Consider the following 22,310-nt stretch of genomic DNA (forward strand, 5'->3'; position numbering starts at 1 on the left):
GGTTTCTGTTTCTAAAGATCATAAGAATTGGGGAGTTGACAAGTGTTCTAATTCTTTTGTGTCCTGCAGGTGATGTGTGTTCAGATTAAGTGTTTCCATGAGATTATCACTATTGGCTACAATGTCTACCACTCCTATGACCTGCCCTGGTTCAGAACCCTCAGCTGGTAAGCTCTTTAGCCCCACAGAAACCCTTAACAGATTTGGACAAGTGTTTTGTGGTAGGTATTTACAATCATGGTGGGAGGGAGGCTGTGATGGCCATGGACCTTCACAGCACCTTTGAGACCCAAGTATTGCATAGGCCGGACTGTATGGTTGGCCTGTGAGGAGCGTTTGAGTAGTTACCCAGAGTCTGGACTCTTCCTCAGAAGAAACCAGACCAGCTGCATCTGTGACTGTGTTTGCATCAGTATTTGGATTCCTTAGACTCTGCACAATGGCCCCCCTTTTCTATATCAGTACATTTTTCATGCTCTAGTATCTCAGCATCCCACAAGAATTATCTGGGAGTTGTCAGTGCTGGTGTTGCTATCTCTGGAACTTGACTTCCTCATCCTTAAAACAGATGGTTGAGACCTAGTCAGTGCTTTTCAAACTGTGGTTTTGGAGCCCTAGTTCCTCGGAGGCTCCTTGGGTGCCAGTGAGCAGGAGTGAGACTGAGTGCAGGGGATCGGGGCTCCTCAGAGGAACTCTGTTTTCTCCTCCTAGGAAGGGGCTTGGCTTTTTTTTTTTCTGGCCACGCTACGCTACATGCAAGATCTTAGTTCCCTGACCAGGGATTGAACCTGGGCCCTCGGCAGTAAGAGCGCAGAGTCCTAACCGCTGGACCACCAGGGAATTCCGGGCTTGGCTATCTTGAAGCAAAAACAGGGTCAAAACCTATAGTGCAGATGATGTCCGAGACCCCTTCCTGATCTGAAACTCGCTGCTGTATTGACCACACTCTTCTCAGGTGGTGACATGTGAGCAGAGTACTGTGTAGTCCTGAGAAGACTTCGGGCAAATACAGATTCTTCTCACCCTGCTGTGCTGGGTCTCGGGCATTGATTTCATTACTTACCAGGCCAGAGAGTAGTGTTTTGGGCCCCAGCAACTTGGTTATGGCCAAGGGAGTTGATGTGCTCGGACTTGGCCTGGACACATCCTCTGAGAGATGCTTCCTCATCATCCAGCAGCACAAGCTGCCTCGCAGTCTCCACAGGGCCTGTGCTTGCCACCTGGGTTAAGATGTAGGTCTCTCTTGTGGGTCTTCTATAGCTGGAAAGCAATGTTATGAATTTTGTTAACATACTCAGGATGTCTGACCCCTGACTGTGGTCACTGTACAAAGGAAGTGTTTTTCACATAACAGAAAACAAACCCAGTATGGGGAGTTCTTGAACTTCCACAATTAAAAAAAAAAAAAGAAAAAATGGAAGAGAGAAGCTCTCCCCTCTCTTCTTTGTCTGGATCCTTGTTGAGTGTTTAGAGTGGGGCTGCTGGTTCCCATACTCAGAAACACCAGTGAGGCCGCAAAGGTATATGAGCCATGTCTTCTCCCTCCTCAGAGCTCCTTCCAGTAGAGGAGAGAGGTTATAAACAGATGAAGAGTTAGTGCTAGTGAAAGGTTTGTGTGTCAAAGCCAGGCATCAGAGAGGAAGACAGTCTGAAGCATAATTAATTGCTTAGTGGAAGGAGCAAATACTTTGTACTATAGAAATAAATGCAGGGGAGGCAGATATCATGTTAGGTCATGCAAGGTTTTTATGAAGAAAATGGTATTTGAGCAACGAGTGATAAACTGGGTAAGTGAAGAGGATGTTCCAGGCAGGGAAAAGAAGGGAACCAAGCAGACAGGTGGCAAAGCCAGAGAAGTCCATTTTGATAGGTGTGCAAGGTTTGTGTCAGGAAGAGTGGATGTAAGGCTGCGGAGGCAGGATGAGGTGCCTTTCAGAGGGTTGTCTTACAGTTTGAGTGTTAAGTTAGGCCTGGTAATGCTACAGAAGGGGCAAAAACTTGAGTCCCAAGTTTATGATAAATGGAGAGTGAATGAAAGCCACAAATTTCTAGATAAACGTCTCACCTTCAGTGTCACCAGAGAACAGGGAATGGTGATCTGCTTGTCCTGTGTGAGCTGCCCCCGGGGGTCTTGGGGGTCAGGTGGACCTCTGGTCCTTGAAGCTTTCTAACAGCCTCGCTTTAAAGGAGAGGCCACATGTGCTCCCCTTGGCAGTGACCTGTATTCTCTTACAGGTACTTTCTACTGTGTGTAAATTATTTCTTCTATGGCGAAACAGTGACAGATTACTTCTTCACTCTGGTCCAGAGAGAGGAACCTTTGCGGATTCTCAGTAAATACCACCGATTCATTTCCTTTACTCTCTATCTAACAGGTATGAGTCAAGCAGCTCACCAGTTGTGTATTTTGCATGTCTGCTGAGTTGGGGCATTTCTTGGTCAATGTAAGGTTTTGATGACATTAACTCTGACCACTTAGGGGAGCAGAGCTAAGGATTCTGCCTTACGTGAGCTGTAGCAGCTCTTTACTAAGAGAAATGAGACCAAGGGGCTTGTGTGGTTGTGGACTCTGAGTTTGTGCCACCTGTCCTTGTGTTCCAGCCTCTGTTGGAGGACTGCATAGCATGGTCTTGTCCTGACTGTCCTCTTGGCAGAGATTCTGCAGCGTGACTGAAACAAAAACCACCCAGGAACTTGTATATAAAAAGGGACATTGCATTGACATATACACTACTATATATAAAATAGATAACTAACAAGAACCTGCTGTATATATAGCACAGGGAACTCTATTCAGTTCTCTGTAATGACCTATATGGGAATAGCATCTAAAAAAGAGTGGATATATATATATATGTATAACTAATTCACTTTGCTGTACAGCAGAAACTAACACACATTGTAAATCAACTATACTCCAATAAAAATTAATTTAAAAAAAAGGGACATTGCAGTATATTAGAAATTTTATTGATTTGGGTTTAAAAAGACCTGTGACTTCAAAGGAGCCAGGAGCTTACTCTTTGAATCTCAGTTAGCTCTTCTGTAATCTAAAGCTAAAACAGGAGCATTACTGTGAGGATTTGAACAGATACATTGCAACTTGACAAACAGTAAAGTGCTCTGTCAATCTAAACTCAGTTAAGACTGTACAGTAATGCTAGTAATGTGTTCTTCATAGTTACCCTAAAAGCCAGTTTGAGGCATATGAGAAATTTGTTCTGACCTAATAAGTTTCAGTCTTACCTGTTGTTCATCAGCTTGATGGCAATACTCGGCTCCGTGAAAGACACCTGGCTATTAAAATATGAAGTCCCCTTCTGAGAGGTTTGCTGTGTTGAGGATAGAGAGCATGCCTCAGAGCCTGGGAGCAGCCCCACAAAGGGAGGCCAGGGGTCTTGAATAGTGATGTGCTCTCTTCTGGGCAGGGCTACTTTTGAGGGACTCAGCACACTTATGGGTAAAATCCCTTTTCTTCCTGGAGAGTTCGGTCATATGGGTCAGTAGGAGATGCAAGGATGGCCTTGGCCCCATACCAGGTAGATCCTCCTTCTGCCTGTTCTTTAGGACAGAGGTTGGCAAACTTTTTCTTAAAAGGTCCAGATAATAAATATTATAGGCTTTGGGGGCTATAGGGTCTCTGTTGCAGCTCCTCATTTCTGCCATTGTAGCACAAAAGGAACCCTGGACAATATGTAAACAAATAGGTATGGTTGTGTTCTAATAAAAGTTTGTTTATAAAAACAGGCGGCTGGCCTGTTGTCGGCCCGTGCTCTAGGATCAAAACATTTCTATCTGGTGAACAGTGTCCTAAGTTGAGTGTAGTCTGCAAGATTTTAAAATATTGCCTTCCTTTAATTGTCTTGAAGGAGTCATTTTTTCCTTCTGACTGCTTATCTGGTTTTATTCCCTTGGGCTATGTATTTGTGCCCTGGTTGGTTAACTGCTGCCAGGAAATTAGCAAAGGACTGCTTAACACAGCTAAAGGAAATGACTAGGACAAAGATAAATGCAGAATGTGAATCATTTTGCCCTTTCTCCTCCTCTTCCTCAAACTAGGATTCTGCATGTTTGTGCTGAGTCTGGTCAAGAAGCATTATCGACTGCAGTTCTACATGGTAAGGGAAATATGCGCATCAGTGTCAAAATTCTTGGCATAAGTGAAATTCTGTGGAAACTCCACAGGTTTCTCATCCTTTCAGTGATAAATCAAAACCCTGGAATGCAGTCTGTTTTTATTCATCTGGAACCTAGAGGATGAAGGAGGCATCCCTCGTGAAGTTTGGTGGCTCTTTATCCACCTAGACCCAATCGCTGTTATGTAATTTACACCCTAAGTAGTCTTTGCCCTCTGGACCTGAGGGTGGCCTCCAGGTAAGGCTCAAGGTGAAGCTTTAGGCATTGCCCATAGATATCCTGCCTGCTATATCACTCCCTCAACCTAAAAACATCCCCTCTCTGAGTGTCCTAAGCACTCAATAAATACTTACTAAGAAAATGAGAAGTACCCAGGCTTTTGGAGCATAGAAGGACTAACTAATGGGCCATATGGGCCCTCCTTTTGATGGCAACTGTAGCTGGGGAACATAGTTCTTCCCAGAGGCCTGTTCTATACCTTTTTCACTTCCTGTAAGGCAGGTACAGAAGCAGATATCTTTCCTACCTGTTTCTAAGCAATTTTCTATTTGGTATTAACGGTTATTTGAAGTTCCTTTCAAGCTAAACTGTTAGGTAAAGTTTATCCTTTATCTTCTTTTGCAGTTTGGCTGGACCCATGTAACATTACTGATTGTTGTAACCCAGTCACATCTTGTTATCCACAACCTGTTTGAAGGAATGATCTGGTGAGTGATGTTGGGGGGGGTTCCTTTTATTTTGTGGGTGTTTTCATATAGGTGGGCTGAGAAACTCTGATGAACTGTCTAAACCAGAGATTCTCACCTGAGCTACATCAGAATCCCTTGCAGGCCTAGTTGCAGCACAGGTTGCTGGGCACCCCCACTCCTGAGTTTCTGCTTCAGTAGCTATGGGGTGGGGCCTGAGAACTTGAATTTCTGATACATTCCCAGGTGATGCTGTTGCTGCTGGTTGGGACCTACACTTTGAGAACCACTGTTCTAGACTAACAGGTGTAGGGATATTTAAAGAATCAAAGGCAATGTAACTATATGGCAACAAATTTGAAAATCTAGAAAAAAAAAATCATGATTTCCTAACAAGAGGTCACCGAGTAAAAATCACGAAGAAGAAAACTTGAATAGATCAGTAACTATAAAAGAACTTTGAAAATTGCATAAGAATCCACACCTGGAAAAAATGACCAATGATAGCAGCTGAGTTTTATCCACCCCTTAATATTAAAGCTGATAAAACCATAGGGAGGGAGAAACAAGAATGATAAACTGATTTCTTTTATGATTATAGATGTACTATTCTAAATAAACTATTAGCGAATGGAATCTGGCAATGTGTCAAAAGAATGATATACTTAGTAGATTTTATTCCACATATGCAATGGTTTCAGTAGGAAATCTATCACCATTGACAGAAATCAGTAGGCTGACTGAAGAAGCTATGCTTTTAGTGAAAATGTGAAGGCATATCCTCGTGTATATGAGGAGCTAAAGTACTGTGATTAAGATCCCAAACTGTGCCTCTGTTTCCTGTTCTCAGGGTGAAGGTACAGTAATACCCACTGCCTGAGGAATAAATTAGTAAAAATATGTAAAGTGCTTAGAACAGAGACTAGCTCATCTAAATGTTCGCCTTATGGCATTATTATGTTTAAAATAATGATAATGGCCTGAGGAGATGTACTCTCCCTCTCTTTCAGAGTGTTGTTAAGTAATTCTAAAGAGGGGCTCATGCTAAGTTCTCATCTTCAGGGCTAGACATACCACTTGGCTCTAGAGTGAATCATATTAAAATCTCTAGTTATTGGTTTTTAGACTGAACCTTCAAGACTTAATTATAGTTGTAGAGCAGAGAATGTTGCTAGAAGCCTCAACAAAGTAAATACTATGGGTTGTTGGGTGGATACAGGTGCTCTAAATCCCTACCTTAACAAGCAGGAAGTCAGAAAATATTGCCTGTAGTTGAAGGGCTAGGATTTTTGTATGTTATGTTAAACTGTAATAGAGAAAATTTGAAAAAAGTGACTGTCAGAGAGCAGAAAGTGAGAAGAGAGAGATGGTACAAGTTTGGAAACTGTCCCTTTTTTTTCATGGTGGGGATGACCAGACCAGCAGAGGGAGGCAGAGAAGAAATCTGGCTATATGTACTTGATCTTGCTCTCAGTGTAGTCCTGGGGAAAAGTTGGGCTCACTAGAGCTAGTAGAGCTAGTAAAAAAAAAAAAGGTAAATTATGAAATAGATAATAAATGTATTACTTAGGATTATGGAAGTAACTACTAGAAGAAGAAAAGTCAGAAATGTTTAAAAGTTATTTTGGAGAATGGAGATAGGGATAGGGGAAACAAGGTAACTTTTTATTTTTTTTATTTTTTTACACTTTAAATTTTTTTTTCTTTACACTTTAAATTTTTTCTTTTCTTTACACTTTAAATTTTTATATTACTTTATAATGAAAAAAGAACAAATGACATTTTATAGGGTACCACCTCCATTTATTCAGTAGTCATTCAGTAAACATTTGAATGCTGCTATGTGCTGGGTACTAGGTATGGCTTATGTGGCATTTTATTTCTTTTAAACTTATTCCTTAATGGTTAATAAGTACTATATGGGTTATTCTGGTACTGAAATTTATGAATGGCATTGTTTTGTGGACTTTTGAGGTATTATCATCTTGGTAGTGTTGATTCTTACTTTGGTTTATTTCCTAGGTTCATTGTCCCCATTTCTTGTGTGATCTGTAATGACATCATGGCCTATATGTTTGGCTTCTTCTTTGGTCGAACCCCACTCATCAAGGTAAGTGGATCACCCTAACATGGACCATCACCGTGAGGGGAGGGTGGTGCTTTCAATATGAGTAGATCAGCTTGGGAGACAGAAGAGATCTAGCTGGTGTGTACATCTTTATGTCATCCTGATGAAAGGCTAGTAATAAATTAGCTTCAAGAGAAAAGCCAGAGGAAAACTTGACAACTACTCATAGGAAAAAAAAGAGCTAATAGGGAAAATATTTTTATAGACGGTGTAGGCACACTTTTGTGGCTTTGATCTGAATTTGAGTGTTATCATTTAAATAGTTTGCTGTTTTATAATACAATTAAATTATTTGGCCAATTGAAACAGAAAGGAAACTGAGGGCTATCAGACAGGGAACAAGGAAACCAAGTATGGGGTACTTTAGAAGGTGAGGTGGTTTAATTGAATGAGTTTTTTTAATAGTAGAAAGACTTTTAACAGTTAATCATTATTCCCAAAGCTAGAGTTATCAAAATGCCTTTTTTTAAGAACTTGCTCTCTGTCCACAGCTGTCCCCGAAGAAGACCTGGGAAGGCTTCATCGGGGGCTGCTTTGCTACTGTGGTATTTGGCCTTCTGGTAGGTGGTGCTCCCAGTTGGGTGGGGGATGGGCAGAGGCCTCCCACCCACCTTCAAAGCCCATCCATGGCTAGTGAGCATGTCCCCCGAGGCCAAGGACTCTGTCCTGCAGAATGGCAACCTTGCCCTATAGCGGGACATGAACATGGCATGGGCAATGCCAGCTGTCCTTTATCTGCCAGTCTTTAAGCAGTAGAGGAGTGGGGGCCGTGCACACCTTGTACTCCTCTCAGTCTGAGGCCTGGCAACACTCAGGAGATGGCATTCTTGTCCAGGCAATTGATATTTTGCCTGAGAGTAAGAGGTGAGGTGGGATATGCCATTCTAACCCAGATTTTCTCCTGTGCGTGTCTTTCCTGGAGAGGAATGATCTCCCAGCCCTTTCTAGAGCACCATTCGCTGCTTTTGACCCTCAGGCCTGTCTCTCCCCTTTTCAAAGTTGTCCAGCTGCCCTTCAGGGCTGACCCCCTACTTACTGCTCTTCAGCCTTCTCTCCTCCTGGTTGTCTCCCTCTCACTATACCACTCCCCTCACCACCTGCCATTTTGAATTAAGGGATCCTGAGAAAAATGGACCGTTGCTCCTCCAAATGGGTGAAACTTCTTGTAGTTCTTTGCCCAAATTCCCTCAGGTCTTTCCTGGATTTATTCAGGGCCTGGTTATTGGAGCAAGTACATTGAAGCCTCAGTGGGCCATCAGCCTCTTTTCCATTTTTTTTTTCCAGATACAGGTAAAATACACATATGGTGAAATATGAACCTCTGATTTAGTGCATAGCTTGCACTTAGGGTGCTAGGCACTGTGAGGGACTTGGCTGAACCAGGCACGTGCTGCCCAGGCAAGATGGCTGGAACTTGTCTCCTTAGTCTGTCTGTTCTCATCCTCAGCTGTCCTATGTGATGTCCGGGTACAGATGCTTTGTCTGCCCCGTGGAGTACAACAATGATACCAACAGCTTCACTGTGGACTGTGAGCCCTCGGACCTGTTTCGTCTGCAGGAGTACAACATTCCTGGGGTGATCCAGTCGGTCATTGGCTGGGTATGTGCCACTCACATGGGGCGAATGATCCTTGGCTGGATAGTGACTACACAGAGAGAGCCCTCTCTCTACCACTGCCTTCCCTCAAAAACAACTAGCTTCCTCCCTCCCCAAAGCTTGTAAGCCCCAGGTTGGAGAATTGCTCAAGTCAGTTTAGGGTGAGGACAGGAGGAGACATTTCCTCCCGCTTCAAATCATTAAGACCAGGATTCTGAAAGTGTGCTTTTGGATCCTGGGGCACCCTGAGGTCCTCTCAGGGGGTCTGTACTTTCTTCATAACATAATGAAGAAAGTTTCACTTTTTCACTTTGTCAACATTTGCCATGATGGTGCAAAAGCAGTGCTGGCACCTTAGCATGAGTGAAGGCAGTGGCACTAAACTGGACTGTCATTGAATTCATTATGCCACATACTCACAGGAAGACTCAGCCAGCTCACTTTAAGAATGTCTTTGATGAGATAGTAAAATTATTAAATTTATTAAATCTTGACCCTTGAATACACACCTTTCTAATGCTCTGGTACCAAAATGGAAATTATACATAAAATGCTCCTGCTAAATGCTGCAGGACAGTGCTCACCTAAAGGAAGACTGCGTGTGCACCTGCTTGAGTTACGAGCTGAACTAGCGGCTTTTTTATGGGGACATAATTTTTACTTGAAAAGAACCTGCAAACTATAATTTTTCAGATTTGGATTTTTGGCAGACATTTTTCTTGAAAAGAAACAAAGTGAGTCTGTCACTTCAAGAAAACAACTGACAGTAGTTGTTACCAATGATAAAATTGGGCTTTCAAGTACAAATTAGAGTTTTGGAAAGTGTATACCTGCCACTGTAAGTTTGACAGCTTCTTAATACTTAAAGGCTTTTCTGAGGGATCTGTGGTGATTTTAACATATGACGTTTTGACATTGTATGGCAAAATTTGTCTACATTTGAAAGATCTGTGTAACTCAGTGAACCAGTATTTTTGAAATGGCCAGTGCATGGTGTTACACAGTCATGCACGGGTAAACGATCCATTCAAATGGTCATTGATAGGCTTTCAGATTCCACATTGCACCAAATTTTTAGAAAACTACGGCTCAAGTTCTGGTGTAGTATCAGAGAGGAATACCCATAATTATCTGAAAAGACGGTGCTAAAATACTCTTCCTTTTTTCAACAATGTGTCCTTGTAGGGCTAGATTTTCTTCATACACTTCAACCAAAACATCATATTGCTGTAGACTGAATGCGTAGTACCTTAATGTCCTCTATTAAGCCATATATTAGAGATTTACCAAAAACAAACAAAAACCCGCAAACCAGTCTTTTTCCTAAATTATTTTGGGGTGGGGGGAGAGAAATAGTTTCATAAAGAGGTGGTTTTGTTGTTGTTTGTTTGTTTTTTAATGTTAACAAGTAATAAGCCTGGGCTTGCAGGCATCTCAACTGACTTCATTTATTCTTTTCAGAAAACAGTCCGGATGTACCCCTTCCAGATTCACAGCATTGCCCTCTCCACTTTTGCTTCACTCATTGGCCCCTTTGGAGGGTTCTTCGCTAGTGGATTCAAGCGAGCCTTTAAAATCAAAGTAGGAAAACCCTTTTCTTTTCCCCTCATTGTCTCCAAGCTGGGCCCCTTTTCACCCATCTTCTGCCTTCCTCCTCCTGTCCCACTTCATCAGCCACCACCCCCTTCAAAATACCAAGCTATGAACTCTGATTATTAATGTGTGCTCTTCTTCACCCATGCATGGAATTTAAGTAGGTTAAAGGAAGATACATTGTTTCTAAGAAAATTCAGTGGTTGGATTTTCAGTATATTTGTTAATATATTCTTTCTTCAAAAGAAACATTTTGTAATTTAATAAGATTGTGTCCTATTATAGCTTCAGCATTTGAATCAATACTTACTTTTCACTTTCTGTTGCCCTCAGCTATTCAGTACAGTAGCTGGACATTGAGGTGGGACCATAAACCAGGCTTTGACTTGGCTGAGGCCAGGCTCATCAATCCTTCCCCTCCTCTAACAGGACTTTGCCAATACCATTCCTGGCCATGGAGGCATCATGGATCGCTTTGACTGCCAGTATCTGATGGCCACCTTTGTCAATGTGTATATTGCCAGTTTTATCAGGTATAGTACCTTTCCATCTGAACCAAGTTAGTGGATTTTTAAGTGGTGAAATTCTAGAATTCTAGCTACTTCTCAGTTTGAGTGAAAAAAACCAAGTGTGAATGCAGTTTTCAGTTGCTATTAGTTATGGATTCCCTGAGGACCCTTACCCTCCATTAGTAGAGAATCCAGAGAGGGAGCAGCTACTTAAATAATCAGGCCCTCGAAGTTGCTTGGCCCCTGCTTTGCTCAGTGCTGTTTCTTCATCCTCTTCTAGGGGCCCTAACCCGAGTAAGCTGGTTCAGCAGTTCCTGACCTTGAGGCCAGATCAGCAGCTCCACATCTTCAACATGCTCAAATCTCACCTGACTGACAAGGGGATGCTGACAGCTGCCACGGAGGACGAATAGGGACCACCAAGGGCCAGAAGAGCAGGAACAGGGCTGAGTGAGGGGCAGGGCTCCAGGGCAAGCCCAGCTGGACAAAGACAAGACTTCAACTCACTGTCTTTTTTTTTTTTTTTTACAGTGTTTTTTATTTGTGGATTTTAAAAAAAAAATCTGTGTGTACAGTCTATGTGCTTATGATTTGGGTTGTAAGTAACCTACAGCTTTGAGTTGGAAAGAAGTCATGGTGGTAAAACCATTTGGGTTTTTAAAACCGAAGTTTTTAACAACCTGGAAGACAGTGTTGCCCAGCTCTGAAGCACCTGCTTGGTGCTTCTAGCTCCCAAGCTGGAGCTTCCATATCTGGGCTTGATCAGAGTGGTCATTCATCTGTGTTCGTCCAGTTTAGCCACCCCGCCACCCCAAGCTCTCTTTGTAGCTGACCCCCAGCAGGGAAGAGATGCACAGCTTGGATGTCTTTACTACTGGAGCGCTTTCCCTGGGCTTCTCAGTAATCCCTGCCTTGGAGCTACAGGAGTGCTGCCTCCTGAGGCTGGAGGGATGAAGACTTGTTAATCAGATAGGCATTCTGTTCACAAATCCTGTGGAGTATGAGCTCTGCTTTATGATATGGGTTCACCTCGCTTCATCACAGACTGAAAGAAGGTTTCAGTTTTTATTTTTTTCAGAAAGCATGAAAAATTATAATAGTCTGGAGAAAAGCTACACTGTACTATTTCAAGTGTATGCAGTAGGATATACTGTAGTTGGGCCTTTTCCTACAGGGTTTAGGCTCAAGTGGCTCCTATAGGGCAGTCGGTTAACTGGGTCTTTTCAGGGATGATGTCGTTCACGTTTGTGCTGTAGACTTGTTGCTGCTGAATCCCTTCTGGGGGCTTCCCGATTTGACAGGGAGCAGAGGGCTTCTCTTTCACATGCCCATGCCCTTGGCCTTGCTGACCACCCACGTAGCTGCTGTGTTGTGTGTGTGTGTGTGTATATTATATATATAATATATATATGTATAACTCTTAAGGCAAGTGTGTATCTGTGTGTGTGTTAAAAATCACTTATTTCTTACAGTGATTTCAATTGTACCATGACTTCTTCACTGAAACCACAAAGTCCTGCTTACAACTCTGCATAACCCAACCCAATTAGAGGTTTGAAGCTTCTGAAGATTAAATGCACACTTGTTGTATAATGTGACCAGTTTAAATGTAGTTTATATTTTACAGGGGGACCGTTTTTCTTTTCAACTGTGACTTATTTATTGTTTCCTTTTAAGTAGAGGAGTGAGGTTGACTTTTGGAATATACGTTCTTTGTCAGGACAATAAGCAAGGGGAGAGCTCGGTGGCCAAGTGTGTTCCATTATTCTGTGCCATATTGGTTCTCATTGCCAAATGGGGGTGTAGCAGCTTGCTTCAGCACCTTGGGCTGGTGCTGCTTTGCTTTATTTCTGTTTATCTCAGCCTCACTGCATCCGTGGATGCTCACAGCCAGCCCAGATCACTAAAGCGTCCAGCACGGACCAGACCCCTCTTGATGTCTCAGCTCACAGTCGCTGTGTGACCTTCCACGTGCAACAGCTTCTTTCTTCTGAACTTTTATTTCCAGTTCATTACATGGCTTTTCTTTTTCAGGTCCAAGGCCCCCTTGAAAACAAAATGTGTTTTTGCATGGGGTTTTAGTGCTGGCTGTGACTCTAGGTAGGACAGACACATCACTCTGTGGGTCCTCATTTTCTGAGGTGTCTTGTAATTCCCATATTCCATGATTCTGGCTGAACAAGTACATGTACCAGAGGCTGCTGCAGGTATTGAGTCATGTCCTGGGCACCCAAAAAGCAAGTACTTACAGGCCTTTTCTAAATACTTGTCCTTAAAGTGCTTGTCCTCAGCAATAAATCTTAAAAAGTGGAGGTGATGAGTAACGAATCTAGTTTTCTGATTGCAGAATGAACTTGGTTCCCCAAACCAGAGATGGAATGGTGCCACATTTGTCTCGTGGTGCCCTACTGTGGGCAGATGGTGGATCCTTGGGTGCAGGGAGTCTCAGCTGGGACTCGGCAGCAGAGAGCCACCTTTGAATAGGTCTTCCTTTGGGATCAGGGAGCCTGGCACATTCCTGTGGACATGGCTGCTGATGGGGGTCCTGGGAAACGGCAGCTGGAAGCTCAACAGAGCTGCCATCAAGAAAGCCCGAGGGTCAGCTGGGATTTTGTTTTCTTTTGATTCCCTTCCTGCTTTCTGGTGAAATAGGGGAATTTCATAGTCAGTAGCCAGGAGACTGATGCCACCTTGTGTCTATATAGCACATTGTTTTTCTTTCTCCCATTTATTGAAAATCTTTCACCAAATAGACAAGTTTCCAGAGACTTGTAACACACAGCTGTGCAGATATTAATGAGTGGCATAACTTGCTTCAGATCCATTTTTTTTGTGTGAGAAATAAAATGTGACAAATTGTGTGCCCTCCCTTGTTGTGGATTTAGTTTCTAACTCCCATGCATGGTTTTATGTTTCCCATTTGATTTTGTGTTCATACATATTGTGCAGTCCTGTTTTAGAGATTTTGTTTGTTTGTTTTCCAATTTGAATCCTATACATTCTCACAGCAGCCTTCTGAGGTACCTCAGGTCAGAGGCATGAGCCCTTTGCTGATGAGGAAGCCGAGGGCCGGGGGGCACTTCCCCAGGGTCACGTGGTGGTTGTGCTCACCAGCAGGACAAGGACTTCTCATCCCCGGGCCTCCTCACCTTTGGGAAAGCGCAATATTCCTTCTGGCAAGCTCAGGAGGCCTGACCTGTGTGCCATGTTTAGAGTTTAAGTTGCTGTTAGCTCCTACCTGGTGACATAAGGAGCTGATGGAAAAAGAAACCAGGGAGCATCTGCAGGGGCTGGGCCTGGGCGTCCTCCCTGGCGAGTTCTCGTGACTGCTCGCAGGACACCCACGCCTTTTCCCTTTGCGTGCATGTGCCACCCTCTCAGTTGCTCTCAGCATCGAAAAAGTACACATTTATGTTTTGCTTCTGAAAGTGAAACCCTCTAAGGCAGCCTGGGCCTTATTTATGTTTATTACTTCTTGCCTGTTTCATATTCTGAGCATTTTAGTAGGTATAGTTTAACTGTATTTAAGATGTATCTCCTTCTAGTGTTGTACAATTCTGTAATGTATGTTTGAAACTAATGTCTCTTTCAGAAGGGGCAAAATGTAACTTAGCCTTACACAGGTAGACTCTGAAATCATTTTATGGTATTTATTTTTTCCCCGCTGTGCTTTTTATCCTGTAACTTATATTGTATAAGAAGATTCCAAAAATATATTTTAACGGAGACTAAACGGGCCCTTTGATTTGAATGAGCTAGTTGCCGAGTTAGCTGGAGGCTGATTCGAATGGATCCTTAAGTTCACATCTTCAGACTGTCAGTGAGCCCCTGGCAGGCTCAGGAGCATCCCTGACATTGCCAGGGGCAGGGGTGTGTGTGACTGACTCAGGGCAAAGAGCATCATTGCTTGGAAAACTGGACAGCAGTGGCCTTGCTCCGTAAGAAGCCTGCCCAAGGTCAGTTTCCAAGGAAGTAGATTTGCATTACTGTACTAGATGTGGCACCTCTGAAACTTCTTCTTGTGTCACTGATATCTTAGGCACTATCGCCTTTTGTCTTTGGGAGTAACTCTCATCTGTGCCCACCTTTCTTGTGCGTTGTGATTATGTGCTGAGGAAGGGGTGGAGTGGGGAGGGAGCAGTTTCCCTTAGGCCCAGGGTTCCTGTTCTTCCACAGTCAGGGTGGGAAGTTTCCCTTAGGCCCAGGGTGCTGTCCTTCCACAGAAGGATGTCCAGGTGACTGTCACACACACATTGCAAGACAACAAACCATGGGCTGACTCTCACTGTGCTTGTCAGCAGGGGCTCCGAAAGAGTGGCTGGAACAAACCATCAGCTTCCTGAAGAGAGGGTCTGGTTCTTGGGCAGAGCCTCGTTATTCTGTCCTTGTCTTGGTGAAACGAACTTCCTTTTCCCTTGATCACCTTCCATGCTCGCAATTACCCAGCTTTCACTTTTTAAAGAGATTACCCGCTCCCACTTCCTAACTTGTTTTCCCTTGTTGGGTGGGGGCCCTTGTGGCACGACCTACATAGGGTGCTAGGCTTGGACCAAGTGGTGATGAAAGAGGCTAATTTAAGGGCTCTTCTAGGCCTACCTCCTCTTGGTCCTGAACTCTGTTCACCCACATTCCCTGCAGAAGGTGGGCCCGTTCTCAGTGAGGAATGGAGTCCCAGCTGCTGACTGCCTATTTCCATTTGAAGGTGGCCCCGTCTTTCTGTTCCTCCCATCACTGCACACCCCCCCCTTTGAGGTTGACCGGCAGTAACCTTATTCACCTGGCCTCTCAGGTGGGTAGAGGCTGCTGTTCTTACGTGGGGCTGCCTCTTGATAGAGTAAGGCTTTCATCTGTCCGTATGTATGGCATGTTTTCAAAGACAAAGAGATCTCAGCTGGAAGGCTGGTTTGGGAGGTATACTTTGGGTGCTGAAGTGTTGGGATTTTAGAACATGTAGATGATTTATGAGAACAGAATGCCAGAATATCTGAAGTCTAGGATTTTATGGCCAGTGGCTTTCAAATCCATTGGCTCTTTGAAAACCCTGCCCCCCTTCCCCTCTTCTACCAAATGCCTATCTGATGAGGCTCCTTTTTATTCTCGAGTCATTAAGTTACCAGCAGTGTGTTTATTAATAATAATTGCAATAATAGTGCTTAATATGTGCCAGGCACAGTGCTAAGGATGCATTATCCCTTTTAATCCAGAAAACAACCTTTGATCAGGTATTATCTCCATTTTATACATGAGGAAAATGAGGTACCATGACAGGCAAAGTGCAGTGGTTAAGATAGACTTTGGGCTCAAATAGCCCTAGGTTTGGGCAGGTTACTAGGTACAATTCCAACCCAGCTGGCTCTGATAATAGCAGCTCCCTTACGGGATTGTTGTGAGGATTTTATGAGGTAATGCATGTAAATATTTGTCAGTGCCTGGCACATAGTAAGCTCAATAAATGGTAGTTGTTTTTATTGAACCCAGCTGGTAATTTGAACCCAGGGTTGTGTGATGCTGGAGACTGTTTCTCAGCCACTACACTGCCCCTTCCGTGCACACAGCCTGGGTGTTCAAAGTCTAGAAAGTGACCACACTCGCCTTCTGAGAGAATCAGTCCAGACCTTACCCATCTACAGTGACTGGGTACTTCCCACTTCATTTAGAAAGCCAGCCTGACGAAAGGAAAGAGGATGTGGACAAGTTCCAGAATTCTCCATTCCTGGTAGGAATGGTTTGCCTGAGGTTTTGCTCACCTCCTGCTGCCCCTGGTCTGGACTTGCCACGGGGAAGGAGGCCCTTTCCTCTTGCCTGGTGGTGCCTCCACTTCCTGGGCAGTAAGGGCTGATCTGTGAATTGCTGTGGACCCCATGTCCCCCTCTGCCAAGAACTGTGCTCTGTGCACACAGCTCAGGGACCTGCAGCAGTCCTCCGTGTGAGCGGACACCGCGGGGCCCAAGAGGAGTGGGAGAGAGAGAAAGCTGCTCTGTAGTAGATGATAGTACAGAGGGAAGGCCTAAAGCTCTAGCTCATGTCCTTACACATAACAAGTCAGGGGCTTTGTGTTTCTTGCTTTCTTAAAAGTGTTAACAGGGTGGACGCAGGTGACCACTTGGGGATAGATAGAGGGTGTTTCTCTTGGATTCTAGGTTAGCAGAGGATCTCAGCGGTGATTCATGAATGAAAGGAGAGTAGGCACCGGATTAATGAAAAATGAAAACTATTTCTTTTAGTTTTCCGAATGCAGACAGAGGAGTTGGGGAGAGTGTGTTTGAGGTGGCTCATTCTTCACTTGGAAGGAATGGTGTTGACGGGGTATCCCGGAAGTTCTCAAGCCAATAGAATAATAATGACCTAGGACCACTGGCTTGACTGTGGGCTGTTTCCTGAGTGAGGGGAATGAAGACTAGACCCAAGGCCCATGTGTTTAAATGGTAGTCTCTCCCCTTCAGTTAGTTGCTTATGACAGGAGCCAGGAGCACAGTTGTGGGGGTTTAGTGAGCAGCTGCTGTGATGGACTGATCCTAGGCCTGCCTCCCACTCCTCTGGACCCATGCTTGCCAGGCCGGGCACTTCCTCCCTCATTGTTGCATCTAATGGACCCAGGCAGCTTTTTATCTGTAGAGAAAACAGCTCCAAACCAGGGGCAAGGGCCCTCTGCACCTTGGGCTGAAGATGCTGCTGCAGTGGTCTCCCAGGTCTCGGGAGACCCTTATGTAGTGCTCAGAGTCTCTAGTTGGGTTTAGCCACCTGGTGACTGTCCTAGGTGAGATTCTCTGCCGACGTCATCCATAGCGCAGTCCCTGTCCTTGGCTGCTGGAGCACCCATTTCTTACCTTTGTTAGTTTCATGTGCTCGTTTTGCTGGCTTTGTGCCAGGGAATGCCAGACTAGAAAGGGGGTTGAGAATGTACCTACCTGTTTTTATAAGGATGTCCTTTGTGTTCTGTTGCATTTGAATCCTCCATACACACAGCACCATGTGGCTGCCACACAGCACTGTGTTGCTGCCTTATGTCACACTGGCTGGGTGTCTGGGAGCTGATTACAAAGGGAAAGAGCTGAGCAGACATCAGGGCCAACATAACCAAAGGACTTGGAGCCAAGAGAACAAAAGGCAGTGTCAGGATACACTGGTTTATTGTCGTCTGGCCAGCGGACTGTTGAGAAGCCATGGGGGCAGCAGCAGGAGGAGTGCAGGCAGAGGAGAGGCCAAGAGTCCTGCAGCTGGCGGAGGCCAGCCCTGAGTGTCTTGTGGGTGCGGGAACAGAAACTGGGCTCAGAAACCCATCCAGGTCTCCCTGGATTCAACGCTCGTGCACTGTGGATTCTCTTCTGGAGTCGATGCTGATACCAGGTTTTAAGTTTTATTGGTGTTTAATACTTTCCAAAACAGGAGGGGAAGACCAAAGTGTTAGAGACAAGCGGCCCCTCTGTTGAAGATTGTTGGGAAGCCTGGTGGTGTTGGGTGAGTCAGGCACTTCCTCAGTTCTGTTCACTCTGAAGACCTGTTTAGTGAGAAAGTTCCCCAAAACATAGAAATGGCTTCCCTGGCCCCACTGGGGAGTGCCAGGTAGTCAAATGTAGCCCACTGCAGTGTCTGTGCTGCCAAGATTGGCCCCGAGTTTGTCCTGGCCCTGCCTCTGGCATTTCACTAAATCCATGTGTTTTTGCCCCAGCTGACCTTTCTCTGTGCACTGTCTGATCAGTATTGAACTGATTCTTTTTCAATGACATGTCAGATCATGATATACTGTACATTGGAAAGTATTCACCTTATTTATATACCTGAATCTTCCTACTACACAAATAAACATCTGTTAAATTCTGCATCGTTTGTGGTATCTGATGGGGGGTGTGCTGACTTGGTATGAGATGTGGGGGGGGGTTGTCTGTATGGAACCAGCATCACTTCCAGGGCGCTGCCGACCACTCCCTCCTGAGGCATCCTCTGCCCTTGGCCTTCACCTGCTCTCTGGCTTTCCACCTTTCCTCATTTTGCCTTGGCTGCTCCTTCTAAGTTGCCTTTCTGGGCATCTCTCCTCCTGCTGGCCCTGCCCTTAGCTGGCAGCATTCTGCTCGAGACACTTCTCCCCACTGAATGCTCTCCTGGGTGTTCTTGCCTACTCTCAGGGCTTCAGTCACCATAATCCTGCGGTTTCCAAGTCCACATTCCTAACCCTCATGGGCCTGTGAGGCCTCTTTGTGTGGACTTTGCATGGCCAGACCCAGGCCCTCCTCCAGTACCTGCCCCAATCCAGTATTCTTTCACCACCATCAATTCTTCACTAGGAGTGATCTCATCAGTATCCAAGGCCTGCCCATTCTACTTTCTAAATATTCTTCAGATTGATCCTGACTGCCAGTTGGCTCCATGCAGCCTCGTTGCCTCCGCTCATTCATTCCTTACACAATAGCTGGGGTGAGATTTCTCTGCTTGGCGCCTTCCTGTGGCCTTAGTTGAGGCTTGTTGCTGAGACCTGACCCCACGCTCAGGTTCTGCCCTCTCACAGCCACACTCCTGCTGTCCCCTCTTTGTCCCAGGCGCTCTCATCTCCTAGCCTTTGCACGTGCTGTTTCCTCTGCCTGATTCCTCCTCTCTCCCTCCCTGGCTCACCTCGGCTGCCTAACTCCTGCTCAACTTACTGTCCCACCGTCAGCAGCACCCGACCCGGGAGACCTATGTGCTCCCCACCCCAGGACTGCTTTCCTGGTAAGACTGTGGGCCCTGGTGGGAGGGTGGTGGCTGCCCTGGCTCTGAAGTCCGGGGGCTAATGCCTTGGGCCAGTGGGACCTCTAGATAGCTTGCCTTTTGGGTAGGAGCCTCTGCCTTTCTCACCTATAGGGACCCTAAATGGTGGGACTTCTGGAATGAATTGCTTCCCAACACTCAAAGTGTAAAAGATACTGCATTTACTTTCCTAAATCCAACAAAATGTGACTCCAAGCCACCAGTTTCCGCAATTGATGAGAACCCCAACTTTACTTGTCTTCCCTTACTGCCTTGCTCCCACGGGCTCGTGTGGTGCCAGAGACAAGGGGGTCCCATGTCTTCAGTCCATCTACTGAAGGCTTTCCTCATCCAGGCCTGTGAGGTCCATCCACTCATTCCCCAGTCAGTGTGTCAGCACCCACCTCCCTGGGCACCCCTGCAGCTGTCTGCATCTGACATTCTGCCACCTCAGGGCCCCCGCACTTAGGCCTTGACCCTCTCCGTGCATTCGACAAACACTCGTGGAGTGCCTGTCCTGTGCTAGGCCCTGGCTGGACACGGGCGATGCAGCAAAAAATAAAGCTGACACCGTCCCTGTTCTCAAGGTGCTCATTTTGGAGAGGGTGGCAAACGTGAAAAAGCCATGTTAGATGGAGAAACTGTAGCCAGGAGAGGGGAACAGGGAATGCTGGTGAGGAGAGCTTGCAATTGTAAATAGGGCCCTCAAGGAGGGGCTTGCTACCACAGTGATGTTTGGGCAAATGGACACACACCTGAGGGAGGTGGGGGAGGGTGTTCCAGGCAGGTGCAGAGCAAGTGCAGACACCTGTGCCTTCGAGGAACAGCAGTCGTGGATGAAGCAGGGTGAGTTGGGAGGGAGCCGTGGCAGGTAATGAGGTCCCAAAGAGACTAGGTAATTAAGCAGGGCCAAGGCCACTGGCTTTTACTATGAGCAACATGAGAAGTTGTTGGAGAGTTAAGAGCCAATGAGTGACTTGATCTGTTTGTTTTCAAAGGGTCACTTGGCTGCTGCACTCAGACTTGATTTCAGAGGGGGCAAGGGCGGGAGGAGGGTGCAGCGGCAATCTGGGCAAGAGAGGATGGTGGCTGAGCTCCGTTGATGCAGTGAGAAATGATCAGATCATCAGGATGTGTTGAAGGATTCTATGTGGCCTGGGAGAGAAGAGGAGTCAAGGATGGCTGTGACGTTGTTGGCCTTGGCAACTGCAAGAACGGCATTGCTGTTTTTCTGACCTGAAAAAGGCTGTGGTGGGAAGACAGAATTGGGGTGGGAGGTGGAACAGAGAAGGAAGACCAGGATTTTGATTTGGACGCAGTAGGTCTGACATGCCTGTGAAATATCCATTTGGGGATGTCCATTCCAGGGGGGTGGTCACAATGTGGATATTATTCTGCAAGATCCGGGATACTGGATGAGATCACTGATGAAGAGTTGAGGTCTAGGGACTTCCCTGATGGTCTAGTGATTAAGATTTTGCCTTCCAGTGCAGGGGGTGCAGGTTCAATCCCTGATCGGGGAGATAAGATCCCACATGCCTTGCGGCCAAAAAAACCAAAATATAAAACAGAAGCAATATTGTAACAAATTCAATAAGGACTTCAAAAAAAAAAGGTCCAGATTAAAAAAAAAAAAATCTTGGGCAGAAGAGTAAGACGCAGACATCACCTTCCTCCCCACAGATACATCAGAAATACATCTACAGGTGGAACAACTCCTACAGAACACCTACTGAACGCTGGCAGAAGACCTCAGACCTCCCAAAAGGCAAGGAACTCCCTACGTACCTGGGTAGGGCGAAAGAAAAAAGAATAAACGGAGACAAAAGAATAGGGATGGGACCTGCACCAGTGGGAGGGAGTCGTGAAGGAGGAAAGGTTTCCACACACTAGAAGCCCCTTCGCGGGCGGAGACTGCGGGTGGCGGAGGCGGGGGAGCTTCGGAGCCGCGGAGGAGAGCGCGGCCACAGGGGTGCGGAGGGCAAAGTAGAGAGATTCCCGCACAGAGGATCGTTGCCAACGAGCACTCACCAGCCCGAGAGGCTTGTCTGCTCACCCGCCGGGGCGGGCGGGGCCGGGAGCTGAGGCTCGGGCTTCGGTCGGAGCCCAGGGAGAGGACTGGGGTTGGCAACATGAACACAGCCTGCAGGGAGTTAGTGCACCACGGCTAGCCGGGAGGGAGTCCGGGAGAAAGTCTGGATCTGACGAAGAGGCAAGAGACTTTTTCTTCCCTCTTTGTTTCCTGGTGCGCGAGGAGAGGGGATTAAGAGCGCTGCTTAAATGAGCTCCAGAGACGGGCGTGAGCCGCGACTAACAGTGCGGATCCCAGAGATGAGCATGAGACGCTAAGGCTGCTGCTGCCGCCACCAAGAAGCCTGTGTGCGAGCACAGGTCACTCTCCACACCTCCCTTCTGGGACGCCTGTGCAGCCCGGCACTGCCAGGGTCCCAGGATCCAGGGACAACTTCCCCGGTGGAACGCACGGCGCGCCTCAGGCTGGTGCAACGTCACACTGGCCTCTGCTGCCACAGGCTCGCCCCGCACTCCGTCTCCCTCCCTCCCCCCAGCTTGAGTGAGCCAGAGCCCCCGAATCAGTGGCTCCTTTAACCCCGTCCTGTCTGAGCGAAGAACAGATGCCCTCCGGAGACCTACACGCAGAGGCGGGGCCAAATCCGAAGCTGAACTCCGGGAGCTGTGCGAATAAAGAAGAGAAAGGGAAATCTCTCCCAGCAGCCTCAGGAGCAGCGGATTAAATCTCCACAATCAACTTGATGTACCCTGCATCTGTGGAATACCTGAATAGACAACGAATCATCCCAAATTTGGAGGTGGACTTTGAGAGCAAGATTTATTATTTTCTCCGCTTCTCCTCTTTTTCTGAGTGTGTATGTGTATGCTTCTGTGTGAGATTTTGTCTGTATAACTTGGCTTTCAACACT

The 22,310-nt window shown here is 46.1% G+C and overlaps 1 protein-coding gene and 1 non-coding gene across 3 annotated transcripts in view; one reads left to right on the forward strand and one right to left on the reverse strand.

The window, feature by feature from the left end:
- Positions 1–18,470, forward strand: part of CDS2 (CDP-diacylglycerol synthase 2) — a 67,943-nt gene extending 49,473 nt beyond the window's left edge. The window contains exons 4-13 of one of the 2 annotated variants that reach the window (XM_060125283.1): positions 70–167; positions 2,236–2,333; positions 4,060–4,118; positions 4,762–4,844; positions 6,846–6,933; positions 7,443–7,511; positions 8,399–8,551; positions 10,010–10,129; positions 10,571–10,674; positions 10,931–18,470. In XM_060125283.1, the coding sequence (XP_059981266.1) occupies positions 70–167; positions 2,236–2,333; positions 4,060–4,118; positions 4,762–4,844; positions 6,846–6,933; positions 7,443–7,511; positions 8,399–8,551; positions 10,010–10,129; positions 10,571–10,674; positions 10,931–11,063 (1,005 nt within the window). In that variant the 3' untranslated portion in view covers positions 11,064–18,470. Of the gene's footprint in view, positions 1–69; positions 168–2,235; positions 2,376–4,059; positions 4,119–4,761; positions 4,845–6,845; positions 6,934–7,442; positions 7,512–8,398; positions 8,552–10,009; positions 10,130–10,570; positions 10,675–10,930 lie in introns of both variants that reach the window. The other variant, XM_060125282.1, reaches the window with a different exon arrangement.
- Positions 768–840, reverse strand: TRNAK-CUU (transfer RNA lysine (anticodon CUU)). The gene has a single exon. It is a non-coding gene; the product is annotated as a tRNA-Lys (tRNA).
- Positions 18,471–22,310: the final 3,840 nt, after the last annotated feature.

This window comes from Lagenorhynchus albirostris, chromosome 15, assembly GCF_949774975.1.
Source record: "Lagenorhynchus albirostris chromosome 15, mLagAlb1.1, whole genome shotgun sequence".
NCBI lineage: Eukaryota > Metazoa > Chordata > Mammalia > Artiodactyla > Delphinidae > Lagenorhynchus > Lagenorhynchus albirostris.